Source organism: Lissotriton helveticus, chromosome 9 (assembly GCF_964261635.1).
Source record: "Lissotriton helveticus chromosome 9, aLisHel1.1, whole genome shotgun sequence".
Lineage (NCBI taxonomy): Eukaryota > Metazoa > Chordata > Amphibia > Caudata > Salamandridae > Lissotriton > Lissotriton helveticus.
The window spans coordinates 926,315,911-926,337,969 of NC_136070.1; the positions used below are offsets into that span (position 1 = coordinate 926,315,911).

A 22,059-nucleotide genomic window follows, 5' to 3' on the forward strand; every position below is an offset into this window, starting at 1 on the left:
CCACACACAACTGCAGCTCTTACTGCATGCCTCAACAACGCACATGCAAAGAACTGTTAATGCATACTTACAACACGTACACATACATCAACAACAACGATTCCAGTATTTAAAAGTAGCCACACACACATTAAGTTCCGCATCCGCTGCAATGTTCTCTATTTTCATAATAAAGTTAACCTCACAACTTTGAGGCAGAATATTACAAGAGTTTTAAGTTACAAAGGCCAACTTTGTATACTTTGGAACGCTTTATATATACCATTTGTACCGTTAACTTGCACCACACAGTTCAAGTCGAATTAGAGTAAGGGAAAAAAAAAGGCTTTTGCTTTGTCAGTTGAGAGCGAACTCTTATGAGCCATTAAGGGAGTTGCCCAGGGAAGTCTACTGTCGCGCCAATGTCGAAACTCCATCTGCATACACATTCAAACATTCACACTTCCAAGTCGCACACATCATCTAGTGTGACTTTTCCTTGGGGCAAGGGAAGGACTAAAACCTTTGATCCTTTCTTAAAGTAAAAACCAAAAAAAAGGTATTTTTCAACGTTAGCCCCTATTTAAGCTGGGGGACGGATCACTTTGAATCAGACTCTATTTTTACCTGCGAGAACAGAACTCGGACTTACAGAAGGACGCTGTACTTCCTGATAACGACCAACAGCCACTGAAAAAATCCGCCATTCAATCTTCCAAAGTAAGTGCATGGAACTTTTATTTCAATACCCCTAAGGGACAGCATTGATACATTAACTTCAGTTTATTATAGCGTTTACTATCTCCACATTGCACCTGTGTCAAATTATTCTCCAACATGTTATTTTGGAACACTAAATGTTCGCTGTTAATATTTATCAAAGTAATACGTCATTTATCAAGCAGGTCATAGCTTTTGTTTGAACATACCGATACATATGGTTTTTTTTTATCGTTCTATCTTGTAGGTTATTCAGAAACATTCGACTTTTCATTGAAAGGGTAAAAGAAACGGCGCCCAAACATATATCATGTAAGTACATCCAACTGTTCACTCTGCTAACCGTTTTTGATTTCGTTCATAACACTTCAACTCACCACACAGAACATTTCTACCACTAATTAAAGGCACAACATGACTTTCACACATCTCTCAGCTTACAGATTCCTTCGCTCTTTCTTTTCCTCTCAACGTTTCAGCCTCTTTCACTCTCTCTTCCAACTCTCTCCCCCCTCTCCATTTACTTACACAAATCTCGCATATACCCCAACCAGCGGTGCACGCACTACCAATCCTTCTGTTATGCCACATCTCGCTGCTTAGATTCATTCCCTCTTTCTTTTAACTCTCCACCTTCCTGCCTGTTTCACTTTCTCTTCCAACTCTCACCCCCCTCTCAATTTACTTACACAAATATCGCATATACCCCAAGCAGCTGTGCCCGCACGACCAATCCTTCTGTTATGCCACATCTCGCAGCTTCGATTCCTTCGCTCTTTCTTTTACTCTCCACGTTTCTGCCTCTTTCACTCGCTCTTCCAACTCTATCCCCCCTCTCCATTTACTTAGACAAATCTCGCAGATACCCCGAGCAGCTGTGCATGCACTACCAATCCTTCTGTTATGCCACATCTCGCAGCTTAGATTCCTTCGCTCTTTCTTTTACTCTCCACGTTTTTGCCTCTTTCACTCTCTCTTCCAACTCTCTCCCCCTCTCCATTTACTTAGACAAATCTCTCTGATACCCCGAGCAGCTGTGCACGCACTACCAATCCTTCTGTTATGCCACATCTAGCAGCTTACATTCCTTTGCTCTTTCTTTTACTCTCCACGTTTTTGCCTCTTTCACTCTCTTTCCAACTCTCTCCCCCCTCTCCATTTACTTAGACAAATCTCTCAGATACCCCGAGCAGCTGTGCCCGCACTACCAATCCTTCTGTTATGCCACATCTCGCAGCTTAGATTCATTCCTCATTTCTTTTAACTCTCCACGTTTCTGCCTTCCAATCTCATTGTTGAAACTTTAGTCACCATCTCCTGTTTGTCGTACCCCAAGCAGCGGTGCACGCACTACAAATCCTTCTGTTATGCCACATCTCGCAGCTTAGATACATTCCCTCTTTCTTTTAACTCTCCACGTTTCTGCCTGTTTCACTCTCTCTTCCAACTCTCACCCCCCTCTCCATTTACTTACACAAATCTCGCAGATACCCCAAGCAGCGGTGCACGCACTACCAATCCTTCTGTTATGCCACATCTCGCAGCTTAGATTCATTCCCTCTTTTTTTTAACTCTCCACGTTTCTGCCTTCCAACCTCATTGTTGAAACTTTAGTCACCATCTCCTGTTTGTCGTTGCACGCACTACCAATCCTTCTGTTATGCCACATCTCGCAGCTTAGATTCATTCCCTCTTTCTTTTAACTCTCCACGTTTCTGCCTTCCAACCTCATTGTTGAAACTTTAGTCACCATCTCCTGTTTGTCGTACCCCAAGCAGCGGCGCACGCACTACAAATCCTTCTGTTATGCCACATCTCGCAGCTTAGATACATTCCCTCTTTCTTTTAACTCTCCACGTTTCTGCCTGTTTCACTCTCTCTTCCAACTCTCACCCCCCTCTCCATTTACTTACACAAATCTCGCAGATACCCCAAGCAGCGGTGCACGCACTACCAATCCTTCTGTTATGCCACATCTCGCAGCTTAGATTCATTCCCTCTTTCTTTAAAACTCTCCACGTTTCTGCCTTCCAACCTCATTGTTGAAACTTTAGTCACCATCTCCTGTTTGTCGTTGCACGCACTACCAATCCTTCTGTTATGCCACATCTCGCAGCTTTGATTCATTCCCTCTTTCTTTTAACTCTCCACATTTCTGCCTTCCAAACTCATTGTTGAAACTTTAGTCACCATTTCCGGTTTGTCGTACCCCAAGCAGCGGCGCACGCACTACCAATCCTTCTGTTATGCCACATCTCGCAGCTTAGATTCATTCCCTCTTTCTTTTAACTCTCCACGTTTCTGCCTGGTTCACTCTCTCTTCCAACTCTCACCCCCTCTCCATTTACTTACACAAATCTCGCAGATACCCCAAGCAGCGGTGCACGCACTAACAATCCTTCTGTTATGCCACATCTCGCAGCTTAGATTCATTCCCTCTTTCTTTTAACTCTCCACGTTTCTGCCTGTTTCACTCTCTCTTCCAACTCTCACCCCCCTCTCCATTTACTTACACAAATCTTGCAGATACCCCAAGCAGCGTTGCACGCACTACCAATCCTTCTGTTATGCCACATCTCGCAGCTTAGATTCATTCCCTCTTTCTTTTAACTCTCCACGTTTCTGCCTGTTTCACTCTCTCTTCCAACTCTCACCCCCCTCTCCATTTACTTACACAAATCTTGCAGATACCCCAAGCAGCGGTGCACGCACTAACAATCCTTCTGTTATGCCACATCTCCACCGCTGTTAATAAATACACAACACAGGTTCAAGGTCCACCGTGATAGACCAAGGAGGTCTATATGTGGGTCTTCTTTAGACCACCAATGTCACATTACAGGACTATATGTAGTTGTGTCACCCAGTTGTTGTATGTTTGTGGACAGCCCTGTGCGTTTTTCCCCTGCGAGTTTAAAAACCATATGCCCCAATGGAAATGCCCCCGTTATATTGTATTTCTGTCCGTATCAGAATTAGGCTGTAAAGTTAAAGGGCACCCATAATGAACGTCATTTTGAGTTAGAGTTACAAATGCCCTCTTAACCAAGGCAAAGTGGTGACTGAGACCTTTGGCTGCGTGATTTCAGCCAGGGCCCTACGTTTTTTAGGTGTACCCCTTTAAAAAGACTGATGACTTACCACCTGTAAGCGGGTTGTGCAGTCACCATTGCTGCTGAGCTCCTTTGCCTTCTACATTGTAAATGGACTGGTGAGTGCTGCACACAATAGAGTGTATGCTGCACAAAATAGAGGGCTCCTTTTTGCTGCCTCTTTCACTCTCTCTTCCAACTCTCTCCCCCCTCTCCATTTACTTACACAAATCTCGCAGATACCCCGAGCAGCTGTGCCCGCACTACCAATCCTTCCGTTATGCCACATCTCGCAGCTTAGATTCCTTCGCTCTTTCTTTTACTCTCCACGTTTTTGCCTCTTTCACCTCTCTTCCAACTCTCTCCCCCCTCTCCATTTACTTAGACAAATCTCGCAGATACCCCGAGCAGCTGTGCACGCACTACCAATCCTTCTGTTATGCCACATCTCGCAGCTTAGATTCCTTCGCTCTTTCTTTTACTCTCCACGTTTTTGCCTCTTTCACTCTCTTTTCCAAGTCTCTCCCCCCCCTCCATTTACTTACACAAATCTCGCAGATACCCCGAGCAGCTGTGCACGCTCTACTAATCCTTCTGTTATGCCACATCTCGCACCTCTGATTCCTTCGCTTTTTCTTTTACTCTCCACGTTTTTACCTCTTTCACTCTCTCTTCCAACTCTATCCCCCCTCTCCATTTACTTAGACAAATCTCGCATATACCCCAAGCAGCTGGGAACGCACTACCAATCCTTCTGTTATGCCACACCTCGCAGCTTACATTCCTTTGCTCTTTCTTTTCTTTTCCTATCAACGTTTCTGCCTCTTTCACTCTCTCCTCCAACTCTCTCCCCCCTCTCCATTTACTTACACAAATCTCGCATATACCCCAAGCAGCTGTGCCCGCACTACCAATCCTTCTGTTATGCCACATTTCTCAGCTTACAGATCCCTTCGCTCTTTCTTTTCCTCTCCACGTTTCTGCCTCTTACACTATCTCTTCCAACTCTCTCCCTCCCTCTCCATCTACTTACACAAATCTCACAGATACCCCGAGCAGCAGTGACAGCACTTCCAAGCGTTCTGTTATGCCACATCTCTCAGTTTACAGATTCCTTTGCTCTTTCTTTTAAAAGAATTGCATTAACAAAATGTTAAGTACTTCACGTGAAGACTTACAAAAGATATATTATAACCAACATTTCTTTCTTCTCCTTTCAGATTATTCAAACAACAACGAAAGAAACACAAGTTAAGGTAAATACTACTTTGCCAGTTAGGGCAAAGATTGTCAAAAGTTTATACCTTACAGTCCCCCCAATAAATTAGGTACTCGGAAAAAGTTTTTAATTTAAAATTGGTGCAAACATACTTTTATTATGACATCTAAGATGCATAGATGCTTGAAAGCAAGTTACCATCAAGGGAATAGAAAATTTAATAGCAAATCACAAGGTAAGCAATGCTTACCAAATAGTGTTTTTGCTGTCTTGCACAATTTATGCAAACCAGTAACTACTTGGAACTCTAATGATCTGCATTATATCATGGACCGTGGGGACGCTTTATATCTACAAATGCATTCTATTAACAAAGAAACACTTATGCATCCAGATGACTTGCCAAGGTATATAGACCACAATCAAGAGATATATTCACTCACGCTACGAAACGCTTACTACGGTGATGTCCTTAAACGTTTTGATAAAGCGTACCCAGATATTAGCACAGCATTAAATGTAACTCTTAATAAGCATTGTGGTGTTATACTTTGTATGGATGTATATGTTATAGCAATTTTCAAACATATGCAAACATACTTTGTATTTGATTCACATAGCAGGGACGATGAAGGCATGCCTCATTCTAATGGAACATGTGTTACAATTGCATTTCATTCTTTTGAAGGGCTGATTCAATATGTTGTGAAACTAGCATATCAGTTTACACATCAGGCTGATCAATGTGTCCAATTTGAATTAACACCACTAGATATAAAAATCATTCAGAGGAAATCTTTTACTAAAGCACTTACTGTGCACAATAAAAATAGGCACCTACCGCAAGAAAGAAACATTTGGGTACATACTACTGAATGTACTCCTAATCAGACTATAACATCAACTACAATGTCTTCATATAATGTACAGAATCAAAGTAAGCCAGGGAATAGCAATTTATCACAATTACCAGGAAATAGTAAATCTATACAGGGAACAAAGAAATGTTCTCCGAAAAGAAAAAGGGATTCAAGTACATGTCCACAAAAAGTGGTAAAAAGGAAAAACAATTATGCAGCTGAAGAAGACAATTCCAACTGTCAACACATTGGTATTGCTCAAAAAAGACCAAAATTAAAGAAGTGTCAAAGGCAGAAACGAGGTAAACAAATACATACAATTATTAGGAAATTCCACCGTGAAATATTGCATGGGCCAGAGTACATTTGTACTCTTTGCAATCAATTGTGGCATAAACCAACGGTGAGAAATACAGGCAGTGTTAGCCAATCCGAAATTTTCAGAAAGTGTAACATTAGTACGAAGAAAACAAATTTAATTTGTATCACTTGCTATTATTACATTCGCAAAGATAAAATACCACCATGTTCAATTCTAAATGGCATGGGCTTCCCAAATGTACCAGCTGAATTAGAATTATATGATTTAGAAGAACGATTAGTTTCACCTAGGATACCATTCTTACAAATTCGGACTCTGCCACGCGGTTTTCAAAAATCGTTATCAGGTGCAGTAGTTAATGTACCTGCAGATGTTATGACAACTGTTACCATTTTACCAAGGCAAATTAATGACGCCATGACAATCCCAGTGAAATTAAAAAGGAAATTAGTCTATAAATCATATACACATTATGAAAATATTAGACCAAATACTGTAAAAAAGGCAGCTACATGGCTAGCTAAAAATAGTACAATGTTTAATGAATATGGTGTTACTATTAACCCTGACTGGGAGTATATACCTCCAGAAATAGAATATCACAATGAGACTTCGGAGACAAACAATTCATCTGATAGTTCAGACAACATAGAAGCTGGAAATTTGGATACTATGTTAACAAATGAAACTATTACTACAAATTCGGTGAATGTGTTAAGTTTAGCTCCAGCTGAACATAACACGCCAAGAGGTTTATATGAGGATAAAGATTCTGAGTTTTTGGCTTTCCCTACTATTTTTTGTGGTGAACGAAGGCCAAACAATAAGGAAAGGCACATACCGGTACATTATAGTACTATTTGCCAAACAGAGTTAAGAAGTTATGATAGAAGAGTCGCTAAATCTATTAGTAATGTCTTTTTTAAACTGAAGAAATTACATATTAAGCAGATCCACGGTAAAATCAACATTTCCATCAGGAAAAAATTTACAGATGGAAATAAAATAACTGCTAAAGACATAAAATATAATATAGAGAATGTTTTACAGTTTAATGAGGGTTACAAAGTATTAAAAACTATACGCAGTTCACCTCCATATTGGGAAAGTTGCAAAAAAGATATTTTTGCAATGATAAGGCAACATGGCATACCTACTTTCTTTTTGACTTTATCTGCTGCCGAAACTAAATGGCACCATTTAATAAATATACTATTGAGAGTTAGAAACTTAAAGGAATGCACAGAGGAAGAATTTTTAAACATGTCTTGGGAAACTAAAAGTAAATTAATACAAGAAGATCCGATAACATGTGCAAGACAGTTTGACTATCAAGTTAGGAAATTCTTTAATTGTGTTTTGATGAATGGCACTAATCCTATTGGGGAAATAGTAGACTACTTTTACAGAGTTGAATTCCAACAAAGAGGTTCTCCACATATACATGCATTACTCTGGGTAAACAAAGCACCACTGTATGGTGTTTCACCAGTGGAAGAAGTCAATAGCTTCATTGACAAATATATCACTTGTCATAAGTCTGAGAACCCTACTTTACAACCGTTAATAAATTTACAAAGGCATGGTCATACCAAAAATTGCAGGCGTAAACATCAAAGGACATGCAAATATCAATATCCTAAATACCCAATGTCAACAACGCTTATATTAGAGCCATTAACACTTGAGGGGACAAATAAGCAATGGCAAGATAATATTAAAAGAATACATGAAGCTATGAATAGTACTACTTTTAATACACTTTCTTTTGCCGAATTTTTAGACTTCATTAAAATGGATGATAACGAATATATTACTTCAATACAAACTAGCTTACAAAAAACAACAATTTTTTTGAAACGAACACCAGCCGAATGCTTCATCAATAACTACAATAGTATTCTTTTAGAAGCTTGGCGAGCAAACATAGACTTGCAGTTTATACTGGACCCTTATGCTTGTGCTGTCTACATTATCTCATATATCAGTAAATCTCAAAGAGGAATTAGCAAACTTCTAGCGCAAGCTGCTAAAGAGGTACCAAGCAATAGTAATGTCAAAGATCAACTTAAACACATAGGAAACAAATTCCTCAACTGCACAGAAATTAGTGCCAAGAAGCAGCATATCTCATTCTTCAAATACCATTAAGGAAAAGCTCACGATCATTTGTATTTATTAATACTAGCCGTCCAGAAAAAAGAACTTATTTAATGCGTGATATGGAAACAATTAATAACTTGCCTGAAAATTCAACTGACATTCAATGTGAAAATATTATTATAAAGTACTGCAAACGCCCACAATCATTAGAGATGTGCACGTTAGCAGACTATGCAGCTAATTTTAACTATGTGAAGAAAAAAACACATGGCAGAGAAATCAATGATAGCGAAGATTTACTTGCAGAACAAAACTTTTACAGCTCAGATGAGGAAGAATTAGAAATAGCATGTAGTCACGGGAATAAAGAACAACAGAAACAGAATTATGATTATGCTTTAAATAAGCGCACACAAGGGAAAATTATACGCTTTTGCAGATTTAACAAAAATAATGAACCAGAAGAGTATTATAGAGAGATATTAATGTTGCACTATCCATGGAGGGAAGAACATAAAATCCAAATAAACAAGGCAACTTACTATGACAGGTATCTGGAAGTTAAAACATTTGTTGACGCACAACTAAAAATCTATAACAAACAGCATGGAGAAGTTACAAACATTCTTCATGAACAGTGTCTTGAAAATGTAATTTCAGCTCCTCTATCACCAACAGTAAATATACAGAGAGAAGACGAAAATAATGAAATAAATAATATATATGATTTGGCGCTAGATTTAGGAATTAGAACTACCACCAATGAACAAACTTCAACTAACTTTTTCTTACCCAATGAGAAATACCAACAACTTATGCAAAACTTAACGGAAGAACAACTACAATTTGTTTACCATCACTTGCATTGGTTTAAAACTACAAGCACTCCATGCTATACTTTTTGCACCGGAGGGGCAGGTGTTGGGAAAAGTTTTGTAATATCTGCACTATATCAAACTTTACTACGTTACTATAACACAAAGGCAGGTGAAAACCCAGACAATGTTTATATCTTACTTACTGCTCCAACTGGAAAGGCTGCCCATAATATTAATGGCAAAACACTGCATAGCACTTTCAAAATACCTGTGTCGCAAAGTTTGACTTATAAACAACTGAGTCATGAACATAGAACTGCTCTACAAATGGAAATGATGCATGTTAGAGTTGTTATTATAGATGAAATTTCAATGGTAGGGCACAATATGTTAAATTTTATACATAACAGGCTACAAGAAATAAAATCATCTAATGAACCATTTGGAGGCATTTCTATTTTAGCCATTGGTGACTTTTACCAATTAAAACCTGTATTTGACAGATACATTTTTCAGGATTCTACACAGTTGTATGGTCCTTTAAGTGCAAACTTATGGAAAGAACATTTTAAAATTTTTGAATTAACAAAAATTATGCGCCAAAAAGAAGATCTTCAATTTGCTCAACTACTAAACCGGTTGAGAGAAGGCAAGCATACTGAAGAAGATATTTCACAAATTAAGCTAAGGGAAATACAACCTGATGAGAGTCTATTAGAAACAATACCATATATCATGTCAACTAATAGAGAAGTTAATGATATTAACCAAAATGTTTTGGAAAAACATTGCAAACATTATCCAGTCTACATAACAGTAGCAAGCGATACCGTAAGTTCTGATTTGTCAGAAAATGTGAAAAAAACAATTCTGAAGCAACTGCCCAAAGATCCACAGAAAACAATGGGCCTTTCACATACATTACACATAGCCTTACAACTTCGTTATGATTTAAGTTGCAATGTGGATGTAAATGATGGTTTAACAAATGGCGCAACTGGTGTTGTACAATTAGTTGAATTGATTAACAATACACCTATTATTGTTTGGTTGTTATTTGAGAATCAGAGTATAGGACAAACCACCAGACAACAATATAAACACTTATATCATTCACAAATTCAAAACACATGGACACCAATACATGCTATATCTAGACATTTTCAATATACTAAGAAATTTATTACCATTATACGGAAGCAATTTCCTTTACGCCAAGCCTCAGCACGGACTATACATCGCACACAAGGTGCAACTATCGAACCACTTTATATACACTTTAATAACAGCAAAATTCATCATTTGCATTATGTTGCTATTAGCAGGGCAAAATCAATACAAAATGTATATGTACAGAATTTTGATGAACGTAAAATATTAGTACATCCACAAGTTAATGATGAAATGCACAGATTAAGGACAGAAATGCCACTTGAAATACATATCCCACAGTTACATACATACACTGCACATTTCAATATAATTGCACACAATATAAGATCACTACAGAAACATTTTACTTCTATGATAGCCGATAGTAATATATTGCAAGCAGACATTATATGCTTAACTGAGATCAACACTACAAGGAAGGCTACAGATAGTGATTTTACGATACAACAATACCATCACATTATATTTGATAAATTTCATACATACAACACTAACCATGGAATGATCATGTACTACAAAAATTTTTTATTTATATTGCCTATTTATGAGACACATGAAGGGATAGACATTTTACATTTTACTGTACATATTCAGAACACGGATTACCTTATTATTATTGTATACAAACCACCACAAAAAAGTATAACTTCTCTTTTGGATTTTATCAAAAATATTACTGATTTTTACCCCACACACAAATTTATCATTATAGGGGATTTTAATGTGGATCTATCTCAACAAAATTCATACACTAAGCAATTAATTGAATTCTTTGAAGCTAAATTACAATGTAATCAACTCATTTCCAGTTACACAACTAACTACCAATCCATTTTAGATCATATATATACAAATGGAAACCTGCACAACTATGGTACATTAGAATGCTATTACAGTGATCATAAAGCAATATGGGTTTGTATTTAACATCTTATAACGCTTTTTCTATTTCAGATGATGTCTATTGAAGAAATCATTAACATTAATACCAATGACAACAAACCATATCAGAAACCCATACGAGTTAATGTAATCAACTGCTCTGGAAAAACTACTTACAAAAATGCAAAACAAGAACAAAAAATTCTATTTCATTTGGCTCTAGCAGATAATACTGGTACTATGAAATGTACTTGTTATCAAGAAGAATTATACGAGCAAACTCAAAGTAACTGTGGACTACTGATACGCAACTTCATCATCAAAAACAAAACAATTCTAATTACTAAGCAAACAAAAGTTACAAAATTTCCGGCAATGAAAATTGAGGAGGGCCTTATCCAACAAGCGAAGAACATTTTGCATCCGCCTGCACCATCTGCTTCTCCCATTAAGGATATAAAACGTGCAACTCTAAAAAGTCTTATGACCGTTTCTGGGACAATATGTGGCGTAAGTATCAACGCAAATATGTCATCATGTCACAACTAAAAATGCCTAGTTAGCTTACACACACATTACACCTTTGCTAACTTCACTAACAAGCTAAATAAACATAGCATTATACAGTCTGTCACACTATGTAGAAAGCACAAACTTTTTTAACGATAATATGCCAGAGTTTCTCTGTCTACTATAAATACAAGCACTCTCTACAAATCCATTTTTGGAAATAAACAATGCTACCTTTTCTAAAGGAGGTTCTGTTGGGTCCTTAAATATGACACCTTAGATTGCCATTCATACAACGCACTATTACTAAGTGTTTTTTCTTTCCGAATTTAATACAATGTTTCTTTGGTGTAGGAAGAGGACGTAAAGACTGTCTTTATCAATGGAGAAGATACTCCACTGAAATCGATTACTTTAAAAGATGCAACAGATGACATCAAAGTGACACTGTGGAGAGAAGCTACACTATTTAACATACATCTTGGAGATTATGTTACGCTAACTCATGTAACTGTCCATGAATTTAATGCACAGAAAATTTTGAATACAACGAGGCACAGCAAAATAGAGGTAAGCAGACAACTCTGGCTCTTTCAGACACTCTGGCTCTTTCAGACACTCTGGCTCTTTCAGACACTCTGGCTCTTTCAGACACTCTGGCTCTTTCAGACACTCTGGCTCTTTCAGACACTCTGGCTCTTTCAGACACTCTGGCTCTTTTCAGACACTCTGGCTCTTTCAGACACTCTGGCTCTTTCAGACACTCTGGCTCTTTCAGACACTCTGGCTCTTTCAGACACTCTGGCTCTTTCAGACACTCTGGCTCTTTCAGACACTCTGGCTCTTTCAGACACTCTGGCTCTTTCAGACACTCTGGCTCTTTCAGACACTCTGGCTCTTTCAAACACTCTGGCTCTTTCGGACACTCTGGCTCTTTCGGACACTCTGGCTCTTTCGGACACTCTGGCTCTTTCGGACACTCTGGCTCTTTCAGACACTCTGGCTCTTTCAGACACTCTGGCTCTTTCAGACACTCTGGCTCTTTCAGACACTCTGGCTCTTTCAGACACTCTGGCTCTTTTCAGACACTCTGGCTCTTTTCAGACACTCTGGCTCTTTTCAGACACTCTGGCTCTTTTCAGACACTCTGGCTCTTTTCAGACACTCTGGCTCTTTTCAGACACTCTGGCTCTTTTCAGACACTCTGGCTCTTTTCAGACACTCTGGCTCTTTTCAGACACTCTGGCTCTTTTCAGACACTCTGGCTCTTTTCAGACACTCTGGCTCTTTTCAGACACTCTGGCTCCTTTCGCACACTCTGTACCTTTCGCCCACTCTGTACCTTTTTCCCACTCTGTACCTTTTTCCCACTCTGTACCTTTCGCACACTCTGTACCTTTCGCCTACTCTGTACCTTTCGCCCACTCTGTAACTTTTTCCCACTCTGTACCTTTCGCCCACTCTGTACCTTTCGACCACTCTGTACCTTTCGACCACTCTGTACCTTTCGCCCACTCTGTACCTTTCGCACACTCTGTACCTTTCGCACACTCTGTACCTTTCGCACACTCTGTACCTTTCGCCCACTCTGTACCTTTCGCCCACTCTGTACCTTTCGCCCACTCTGTACCTTTCGCCCACTCTGTACCTTTCGCCCACTCTGTACCTTTTTCCCACTCTGTACCTTTCGACCACTCTGTACCTTTCGACCACTCTGTACCTTTCGCCCACTCTGTACCTTTCGCCCACTCTGTACCTTTCGCCCACTCTGTACCTTTCGCCCACTCTGTACCTTTCGCCCACTCTGTACCTTTCGCCCACTCTGTACCTTTCGCCCACTCTGTACCTTTCGCACACTCTGTACCTTTCGCACACTCTGTACCTTTCGCCCACTCTGTACCTTTCGCCCACTCTGTACCTTTCGCCCACTCTGTACCTTTCGCCCACTCTGAAGCTTTCGCCCACTCTGTAGCTTTCGCCCACTCTGTAGCTTTCGCCCACTCTGTAGCTTTCGCCCACTCTGTAGCTTTCGCCCACTCTGTAGCTTTCGCCCACTCTGTAGCTTTCGCCCACTCTGTAGCTTTCGCCCACTCTGTACCTTTCGCCCACTCTGTACCTTTCGCCCACTCTGTACCTTTCATGCACTCACTATCACACACACACACTCTTGCTCTCAAACTAAAAATCTTTCTTTCAGACTGGACTTACAAACAAATAAAGTATAAGAATCTAAGGACTAATTGTTGCATTTCTTTTGTCTCAACAGGTAACAGCCCCACCACAGGAAAATATTGACATTCAAATTTATGGCGTCGAAAGCACCAAAGATGAAACCAGTATGATAACTATTAGGGTGACAAACACAGACGTTTATCAATCGATGCCAATTCAAAATGACATACTAATCAAATGGTTTATGTTGGATGATGAGGTGGACAACATTGGAAATGCACTTGTACATTATTTGCCACAAACTTGTGAAGTGGTGTTTTGTAATGGGAAAATCATAAACATTCTAAAAGAGAAAGACGATGAAGACATATGTTCAGAGTAAATATCTCATGTTGCCCTTATCTCTCATTTTTGTATAAAAATTCAAAGTAATTATTATTGTTTTTAATAAAAATTAAAAGGTGTGAAATAAAAACTTTGAACTTCTTTGATCTGGTTTTGGGAAAGGAAGGATACATACAACTACAACTACACTCAACTAATACAACATAGTCACACACATACAACTATCATGCAATAACACACACACTCTGTACCTTGCGCCAACTCCGATGCTTTAAGCCACTCTGCATCCTTCCGCCACTCTGCGTCATTCAGCCACTCTGCATCATTCAGCCACTATGCTTCATTCACCCACTCTGCTTCATTCACCCACTCTTCTTCATTCACCCACTCTGCTTCATTCACCCACTCTGCTTCATTCACCCACTCTGCTTCATTCAGCCACTCTGCTTCATTCACCCACTCTGCTTCATTCACCCACTCTGCTTCAGTGAGCCACTCGGCTTCAGTCACCCAGTCTGCCTCAGTCACCCACTGTGCATCTTTCACCCACTGTGCATCTTTCACCCACTGTGCATCTTTCACCCACTGTGCATCTTTCACCCACTCTGCATCTTTCACCCACTCTGCATCTTTCACCCACTCTGCATCTTTCACCCACTCTACATCTTTCACCCACTATTCATCTTACACCCACATTCTGCATCTTGCACCCACACTCCGCATCTTGCACCCATTCTGGTACAGCACAGGCAACAGCAGTGCAAGCTTCCCTTACACATGGAACAGGTACATCACCGACAGCAGCAGTGCAAGCTTCCCTCACACACGGAGCAGGTACAGCACAGGCAGCTATGAACAATGTGCCTGACCTTAGTGCAAGGTGAACTATCCCTTTCTTTCGATAAATTGCGATAAGCCTAGTACTGGATGTGTTAGCTCCTACTACTAGTTTCAGTGTCTATTGTCACATTTAGTTTGAACTATACATTCCTAAAGCCATATGTGTGTGTGCCCATTAATCCCTGGTGCTGTACTTCACCGTCCATCAAAATTTTTCGAGTGCACAAAAGGGGGAGGGGTATTGGCAACGCCTCACGGGAGCAACCAACATGGAGGATGTGTCAAACTGGTACTCGCTTTACTCCCCACTGTATCATCATCAGCAGTTGCCAACAGTAAAAGTAAAGGGGATCAAAACATTGTGCTAAAGAAAAAAATACTCCGTGTAGTGATGTGAATGGCCCAACAACGTGATAGATCCCGCAGATACATCAAGCAGCATCTCGCAGCTTACATTCATTCGCTCTTTCTTTTACTCTCCACATTTTTGCCTCTTTCACTCTCTCTTCCAAATCTCTCCCCCCTCTCCATTTACTTACACAAATCTCGCAGATACCCCAAGCAGCGTTGCAAGCACTACCAATCCTTCTGTTATGCCACATCTCGTAGCTTACATTCCTTCGCTCTTTCTTTTACTCTCCACTTTTCTGCCTATTTCACTATCTCTTCAAACTCTCTCCCCCCTCTCCATTTACTTACACAAATGTCGCAGATACCCCAAGCAGCAGTGCCCGCACTACCAATCCTTCTGTTATGCCACATCTCTCAGCTTACAGATTCCTTCGCTCTGTCTTTTACTCTCCACGTTTCAGCCTCATTCGCTCTCTTCCAAATCTCTCCCCCCTCTCCATTTACTTACACTAATCTCGCAGATACCCCAAGCAGCAGTGCCCGCACTACCGATCCTTTTGTTAAGCCACATCTTTCATCTTACATATTCCTTCGCTCTTTCTTTTACTCTCCACCTTTCGGCCTCTTTCACTCTCTCTTCCAACTCTCTCCCCCTCTCCATTTAATTACACAAATCGCGCTGAAACACTAAGCAGCAGTGCCCGCACTACCAATCCTTCTGTTATGCCACATCTCTCAGCTTACATATTCCTTCGCTCTTTCTTTTACTCTCCACCTTTCTGCCTCTTTCACTCTCTCTTCCAACTCTCTCCCTCCTCTCCAATTACTTACACAGAGCAGGTACACCACAGGCATCAACAGTGCAAGCTTACCTCACACACAGAGCAGGTACAGCACAGGCAGCAACAGTGCAAGCTTCCATCACACACGGAGCAGGTACAGCACAGGCAACAGCAATGTAAGATTCCCTCAAACACGGAGCAGGTACAGCACAGCCAACAGCAGTGCAAGCTTCCCTTACACATGGAACAGGTACAGCACCGACAGCATCAGTGCAAGCTTCCCTCACACACAGACCAGGTACAGCACAGGCAGCAGCAGTGCAAGCTTCCCTCACACATAGATCAGGTACAGCACAGGTGGCAGCAGTGCAAGCTTCCCTCACACATACATCAGGTACAGCACAGGCGGCAGCAGTGCAAGCTTCCCTTACACATGGAACAGGTACAGCACCGACAGCAGCAGTGAAAGCTTCCCTCACACATAGATCAGGTACAGCACAGGCGGCAGCAGTGCAAGCTTCCCTCACACATAGATCAGGTACAGCACAGGCGGCAGCAGTGCAAGCTTCCCTCACACATACATCAGGTACAGCACAGGCGGCAGCAGTGCAAGCTTCCCTTACACATGGAACAGGTACAGCACCGACAGCAGCAGTGCAAGCTTCCCTCAGACATAGATCAGGTACAGCACAGGCAGCAGCAGTGCAAGCTTCCCTCACACATAGATCAGGTACAGCATAGTCGGCAGCAGTGCAATCTTCCCTCACACATAGATCAGGTACAGCACAGGCGGCAGCTGTGTAAGCTTCCCTTACACATAGATCAGGTACAGCACAGGCGGCAGCAGTGCTTGCTTCCCTCACACACGGAGCAGGTACAGCACAGGCAACAGCAGTGCAAGCTTCCCTTACACATGGAACAGGTACAGCACCGACAGCAGCAGTGCAAGCTTCCCTCACACACCGTCACACACCCTCAGCTTCACACACCCTCACTCACCCTCACACACACACACATACAACAACAAAAGGAATAATTGAAATAAACTATCCTAATCCACACTCTAACTCCAAGATAGAAATCCTGAGTCCTAATTCACCCTAATAAACTAACAGCCTAATTCACCCTACAAATACATACTCAAGATACGCAACAGAAAGACATCCTAGAAAATAACAACCAAAGTAAAAATACGCGCAATGATGTTTATCAAGCTTCAGGTCACCAAACCAACAATTATTAGGACAAAATAACACCAACAAAAGACCGAAGAATTATCAGTCAGGATGCGAGGACTAGGATGTACTAACACAAAAGTAAAACAGCCTATTTTTAACTTGGGTAATAAACAAGCATTTTTCATCCCGTAAATCGGACGGATTAAACACAATTGTCATGAGTTACACAAAAAGCCGTAGGCATATAACAATAGCACTTCATCACACGGAATTACATCAAGTATTAAAAACATATTACGCAACTTGGATTCAGCGCAAAAAAAAATCAATAAACATTACATATGTCTCTTAGCTTCACAAAAGAAATCGTTATACAATTAATACATTTTGAGTGTACAATATTCATGGCGAAAAGAGTACTTAGAAACTCAATGAACATCTCTTGTACGTCAAATTACAAACAACTGCTAATAATACATTACATAACACTTTAAGAAAATTAATACATTACATATCGATTAATAAAAACAAGACTTTAATTACACCACATAATAATCATTTCGAAATATTACAAACAAAAAAATACAATGTCAACAGTATTAAAAATACAATCCTATTCATTCGTTAACTTAAATATACTATATGTAGTAAATAAAACACCTAATTGCATATAAATTACATAAATAACTAAAATAATTACAATCGCTAACAAAAAATGTCACTATTTATATAAATACACTCGTAATTAGTAACTATTTTATGCATACTATCAATACTACTTTACATTATATTAAAAATACACGTCGAGGGAATCTCTTACCTATCCTACGACGCACCAACAGCACACGTACAGGAACACGCCTTCCGCATCCGGCTATTCTCCATGTTCTGGAGAATTCCACCGATTACGTATGCTAATCGGAACGCGACGTCAAAAACGTCGCGCTCCGATTGGCTAAAATAAACGTCCATCAATAAAAAAACGTAACGGTAGGGAAAAGAAAAAAAAAAACTAGAACGCTAACCTGGTAAATGTAGGTAGCGTTCAGGTGGCGATTTCCGTCAGACATTTTATTAACAAAAATTTTTTACAACATCAACCCCTCACCCTCTATAACTCTCTATCACCCTCAACACATCACCATCACTCACCCTCACTCACCCTCAATCACCCTCACTCACCCTCACCCTCACTTACCCACACTCACCCTCACCCTCACTCACCCTCACTCACCCTCAATCACCCTCACCCTCACTCACCCTCAATCACCCTCACTCACCCTCACTCACCCTCATTCACACTCACTCACCCTCACTCACCCTCAAGCCCTCACCCTCACTCACCCTCACTCACTCTCACTCACCCTCACTCACCCTCAACACCTCACCCTCACTCACACTCAACCACTCACCCTCACCCAGCCTCATACCCTTACCCTCAATCACCCTCACCCTCACTCAGCCTCAACCCCCCACTCACCCTCAAATCCTCATCCTCAATCACTCTCAACCCTTCACCCTCACTCACCCTCACTCACCCTCACTCACCCTCACTCACCCTCACTCACCCTCACCCACCCTCACTCACCCTCACTCACCCTCACCCACACTCACCCTCACTCACCCTCAATGCCTCCCCCTCACTCACTCTCAACCCCTCACCCTCACTCACCCTCAACACTTCACCCTCACCCTCACTCACCCTCAACCGTTCACCCTCAACCCCTCACTCACCCTCACTCTCACTCACCCTCAACGCCTCACCCTCACTCACTCTCAACCCCTCACTCACCCTCAACACTTCACCCTCACCCTCACTCACCCTCAACCGTTCACCCTCAACCCCTCACTCACCCTCACTCTCACTCACCCTCACTTACCCTCACCCCCTCTGCCTCACCATCACTCACCCTCACTTACCCTCAACCGCTCAGCCTCACCCTCACTCACCCTCCCTCACCCTCACCCAGCCTCAAACCCCCACTCACCCTCAAATACTCATCCTCAATCACCCTCAACCCCTCACCCTCACTCACCCTCACTCACCCTCACTCACCCTCACTCACCCTCACTCACCCTCACCCACCCTCACTCACCCTCACCCTCACTCACCCTCAACGCCTCCCCCTCACTCACTCTCAACCCCTCACCCTCACTCACCCTCAACACTTCACCCTCACTCACCCTCAACCGTTCACCCTCAACCCCTCACTCACCCTCACTCTCACTCACCCTCACTTACCCTCAACGCATCACCCTCACTCACTCTCAACCCCTCACCCTCACTCACCCTCAACACTTCACCCTCACCCTCACTCACCCTCAACCGTTCACCCTCAACCCCTCACTCACCCTCACTCTCACTCACCCTCACTTACCCTCACCCCCTCTGCCTCACCATCACTCACCCTCACTCACCCTCAACCCCTCACCCTCACTCACCCTCACTCAGCCTCAACCCCCCACTCACCCTCAAATCCTCATCCTCAATCACTCTCAACCCTTCACCCTCACTCACCCTCAACCCCTCACCCTCACTCACCCTCACTCACCCTCATCCACCCTCATCCACCCTCACTCACCCTCACCCACACTCACCCTCACTCACCCTCAACGCCTCACCCTCACTCACTCTCAACCCCTCACCCTCACTCACCCTCAACACTTCACCCTCACTCACCCTCAACCGTTCACCCTCAACCCCTCACTCACCCTCACCCTCACTTACCCTCAACGCCTCACCCTCACTCACTCTCAACCCCTCACCCTCACTCACCCTCAACACTTCACCCTCACCCTCACTCACCCTCAACCGTTCACCCTCAACCCCTCACTCACCCTTACTCTCACTCACCCTCACTTACCCTCACCCCCTCTGTCTCACCATCACTCACCCTCACTTACCCTCAACCTCTCAGCCTCACCCTCACTCACCCTCAACCCCTCACCCTCACTCACCCTCAACCCCTCACCCTCACTCACACTCACACTCAACCCCTCACACTCACTAACACTCACCCTCAACTCCTCACCCTCACTCACCCTCAACACCTCACCCTCACTCACCCTCCCTCAACACCTCACACTCAATCACTCTCACCCTCACTCACACTCAACTCCTCACCCTTACCCTCACTCACCCTCACCCACCCTCAACACCTCTCCCTCACTCACACTCACTCACCCTCACTCACCCCCACTCAACACCTCACCCTCACTCACCCTAAACCCCTCACCCTCACCCCCTTACCCTCAATCACCCTCACCCCCTTACCCTCAAACACCCTCACCCTCACCAATAACTACAACTTTTCTAATGCTATACTTATTGCATTCCAACCCCACTCATCCACGCAACGCCACTCACACACGCAACGCCACTCACACACGCAACGCCACTCACACACGCAACGCCACTCACACACGCAACGCCACTCACACACGCTACGCCACTCACACACGCTACGCCACTCACAAACGCTACGCCACTCACACACGCAACGCCACTCACACACGCAACGCCACTCACACACGCCACTCATCCACGCAACGCCACTCATCCACGCAACGCCACTCATCCACGCAACGCCACTCATCCACGCAACGCCACTCATCCACGCAACGCCACTCTTCCATTTGCAAAAAGAAAAAAGTCTAACTATTCTATTGCGAGACCTATTGCATTTCCAATGCTTGTTTTTTTTTAGGCTCTCCTTGTCCTTTTAGCCTTTTCTAGGCTCTCCTTGTCCTATTCTCTTGTGTCCCCTTTGTGTCCTTTTTTTTCTTCTTCTTCTTCTGTTATTCTCCTTTTCTTTTAGCCTTTTCTAGGCTCTCCTTGTCCTTTTAGCCTTTTCTAGGCTCTCCTTGTCCTTTTCTCTTGTGTCCCTTTTGTGTCCTTTTTTCTTCTTCTTCTGCTTTTCTCCTTTTCTTTTAGCCTTTTCTAGGCTCTCCTTGTCCTTTTAGCCTTTTCTAGGCTCTCCTTGTCCTTTTCTCTTGTGTCCCTTTTGTGTCCTTTTTTTTCTTCTTCTGTTATTCTCCTTTTCTTTTAGCCTTTTCTAGGCTCTCCTTCTCCTTTTCTCTTGTGTTCCTTTTGTGTCCTTTTTTCTTCTTCTGTTATTCTCCTTTTCTTTTAGCCTTTTCTAGGCTCTCCTTTTCTTTTTCCTGTTTCTTTGGTCCCTTCTTTCCTCGTTATTTTACTCTTCTTTCTTCTTTTCTTTTTTGCCTTGTAACTTCTCCTTTGCTCTTTCTTTGTCCTTGTGCAATCTTTGTCCTTTTATTTCTCTTTGTTGTTCTGCTTTCTTTCCTTTTGTTTTCTTTTCTTTCTTTGTTGTGTCTCTTTTCTGTCTTTTATTTAGCCTTCTCTGGCTTCTTCCACTCTCTTGTTCTTCTTTCTTTTATATGTATATATTCTTTCCTTCTTTCTCTTTCTCTATTTGTCCTTTTGTTATTCTCTGGCAATCTCTTTTCTTATAGCACCATCATCTTCCTTTGCCTTATTGCTCTTTTGCCTTTTATTTATCCTTTATTCTTCAATCAAGACATTCATTTCCTTTGTCTCCCTTTTCAGACCTTTTCCGTGCTTATCTTCCTTTTCTTCTTTATCTTCTTTTTCTTCCTGTCTTTTCTTCTTGCTCGCGTTCTCCTTAATTCACCTTGTCTTATGTTCTTCTTCTTCTTTGCCCTTTGCCTGGCTTTGAAATGGCTGCTCTCCTT

At 42.0% G+C, this 22,059-nt stretch overlaps 2 protein-coding genes across 7 annotated transcripts in view; both read left to right on the forward strand.

The window, feature by feature from the left end:
- The window catches only part of LOC144782015 (adenosine deaminase domain-containing protein 2-like), a 582,918-nt gene that overhangs the window by 421,341 nt on the left and 139,518 nt on the right, over positions 1-22,059 (forward strand). The gene's annotated exons all lie outside the window — the stretch shown is intronic.
- Positions 479-14,317, forward strand: LOC144783061 (uncharacterized). Of its 2 annotated transcripts, XM_078662231.1 has the most exons (5): positions 479-1,011; positions 5,012-5,047; positions 11,241-11,678; positions 12,033-12,248; positions 13,945-14,317. In XM_078662231.1, exons 3-5 carry the CDS (start codon positions 11,241-11,243, stop codon positions 14,230-14,232), a joined length of 942 nt encoding a protein of 313 aa, XP_078518357.1. In that variant the 5' UTR covers positions 479-1,011; positions 5,012-5,047; the 3' UTR covers positions 14,233-14,317. The 2 variants fall into 2 exon arrangements, with proteins under 2 accessions (XP_078518357.1, XP_078518358.1); XM_078662232.1 differs by lacking the exon at positions 479-1,011 and having other exon boundaries at positions 4,893-5,047.

Bases quoted from the DNA above. Each gene is read 5' to 3' on its own strand.
- LOC144783061 (XM_078662231.1), top strand. From the start codon at position 11,241: ATGATGTCTATTGAAGAAATCATTAACATTAATACCAATGACAACAAA. The intron at 11,679-12,032 runs GTAAGTATCAAC...TCTTTGGTGTAG, and splicing joins TTTCTGGGACAATATGTGGC to GAAGAGGACGTAAAGACTGT. The intron at 12,249-13,944 runs GTAAGCAGACAA...TTGTCTCAACAG, and splicing joins CGAGGCACAGCAAAATAGAG to GTAACAGCCCCACCACAGGA.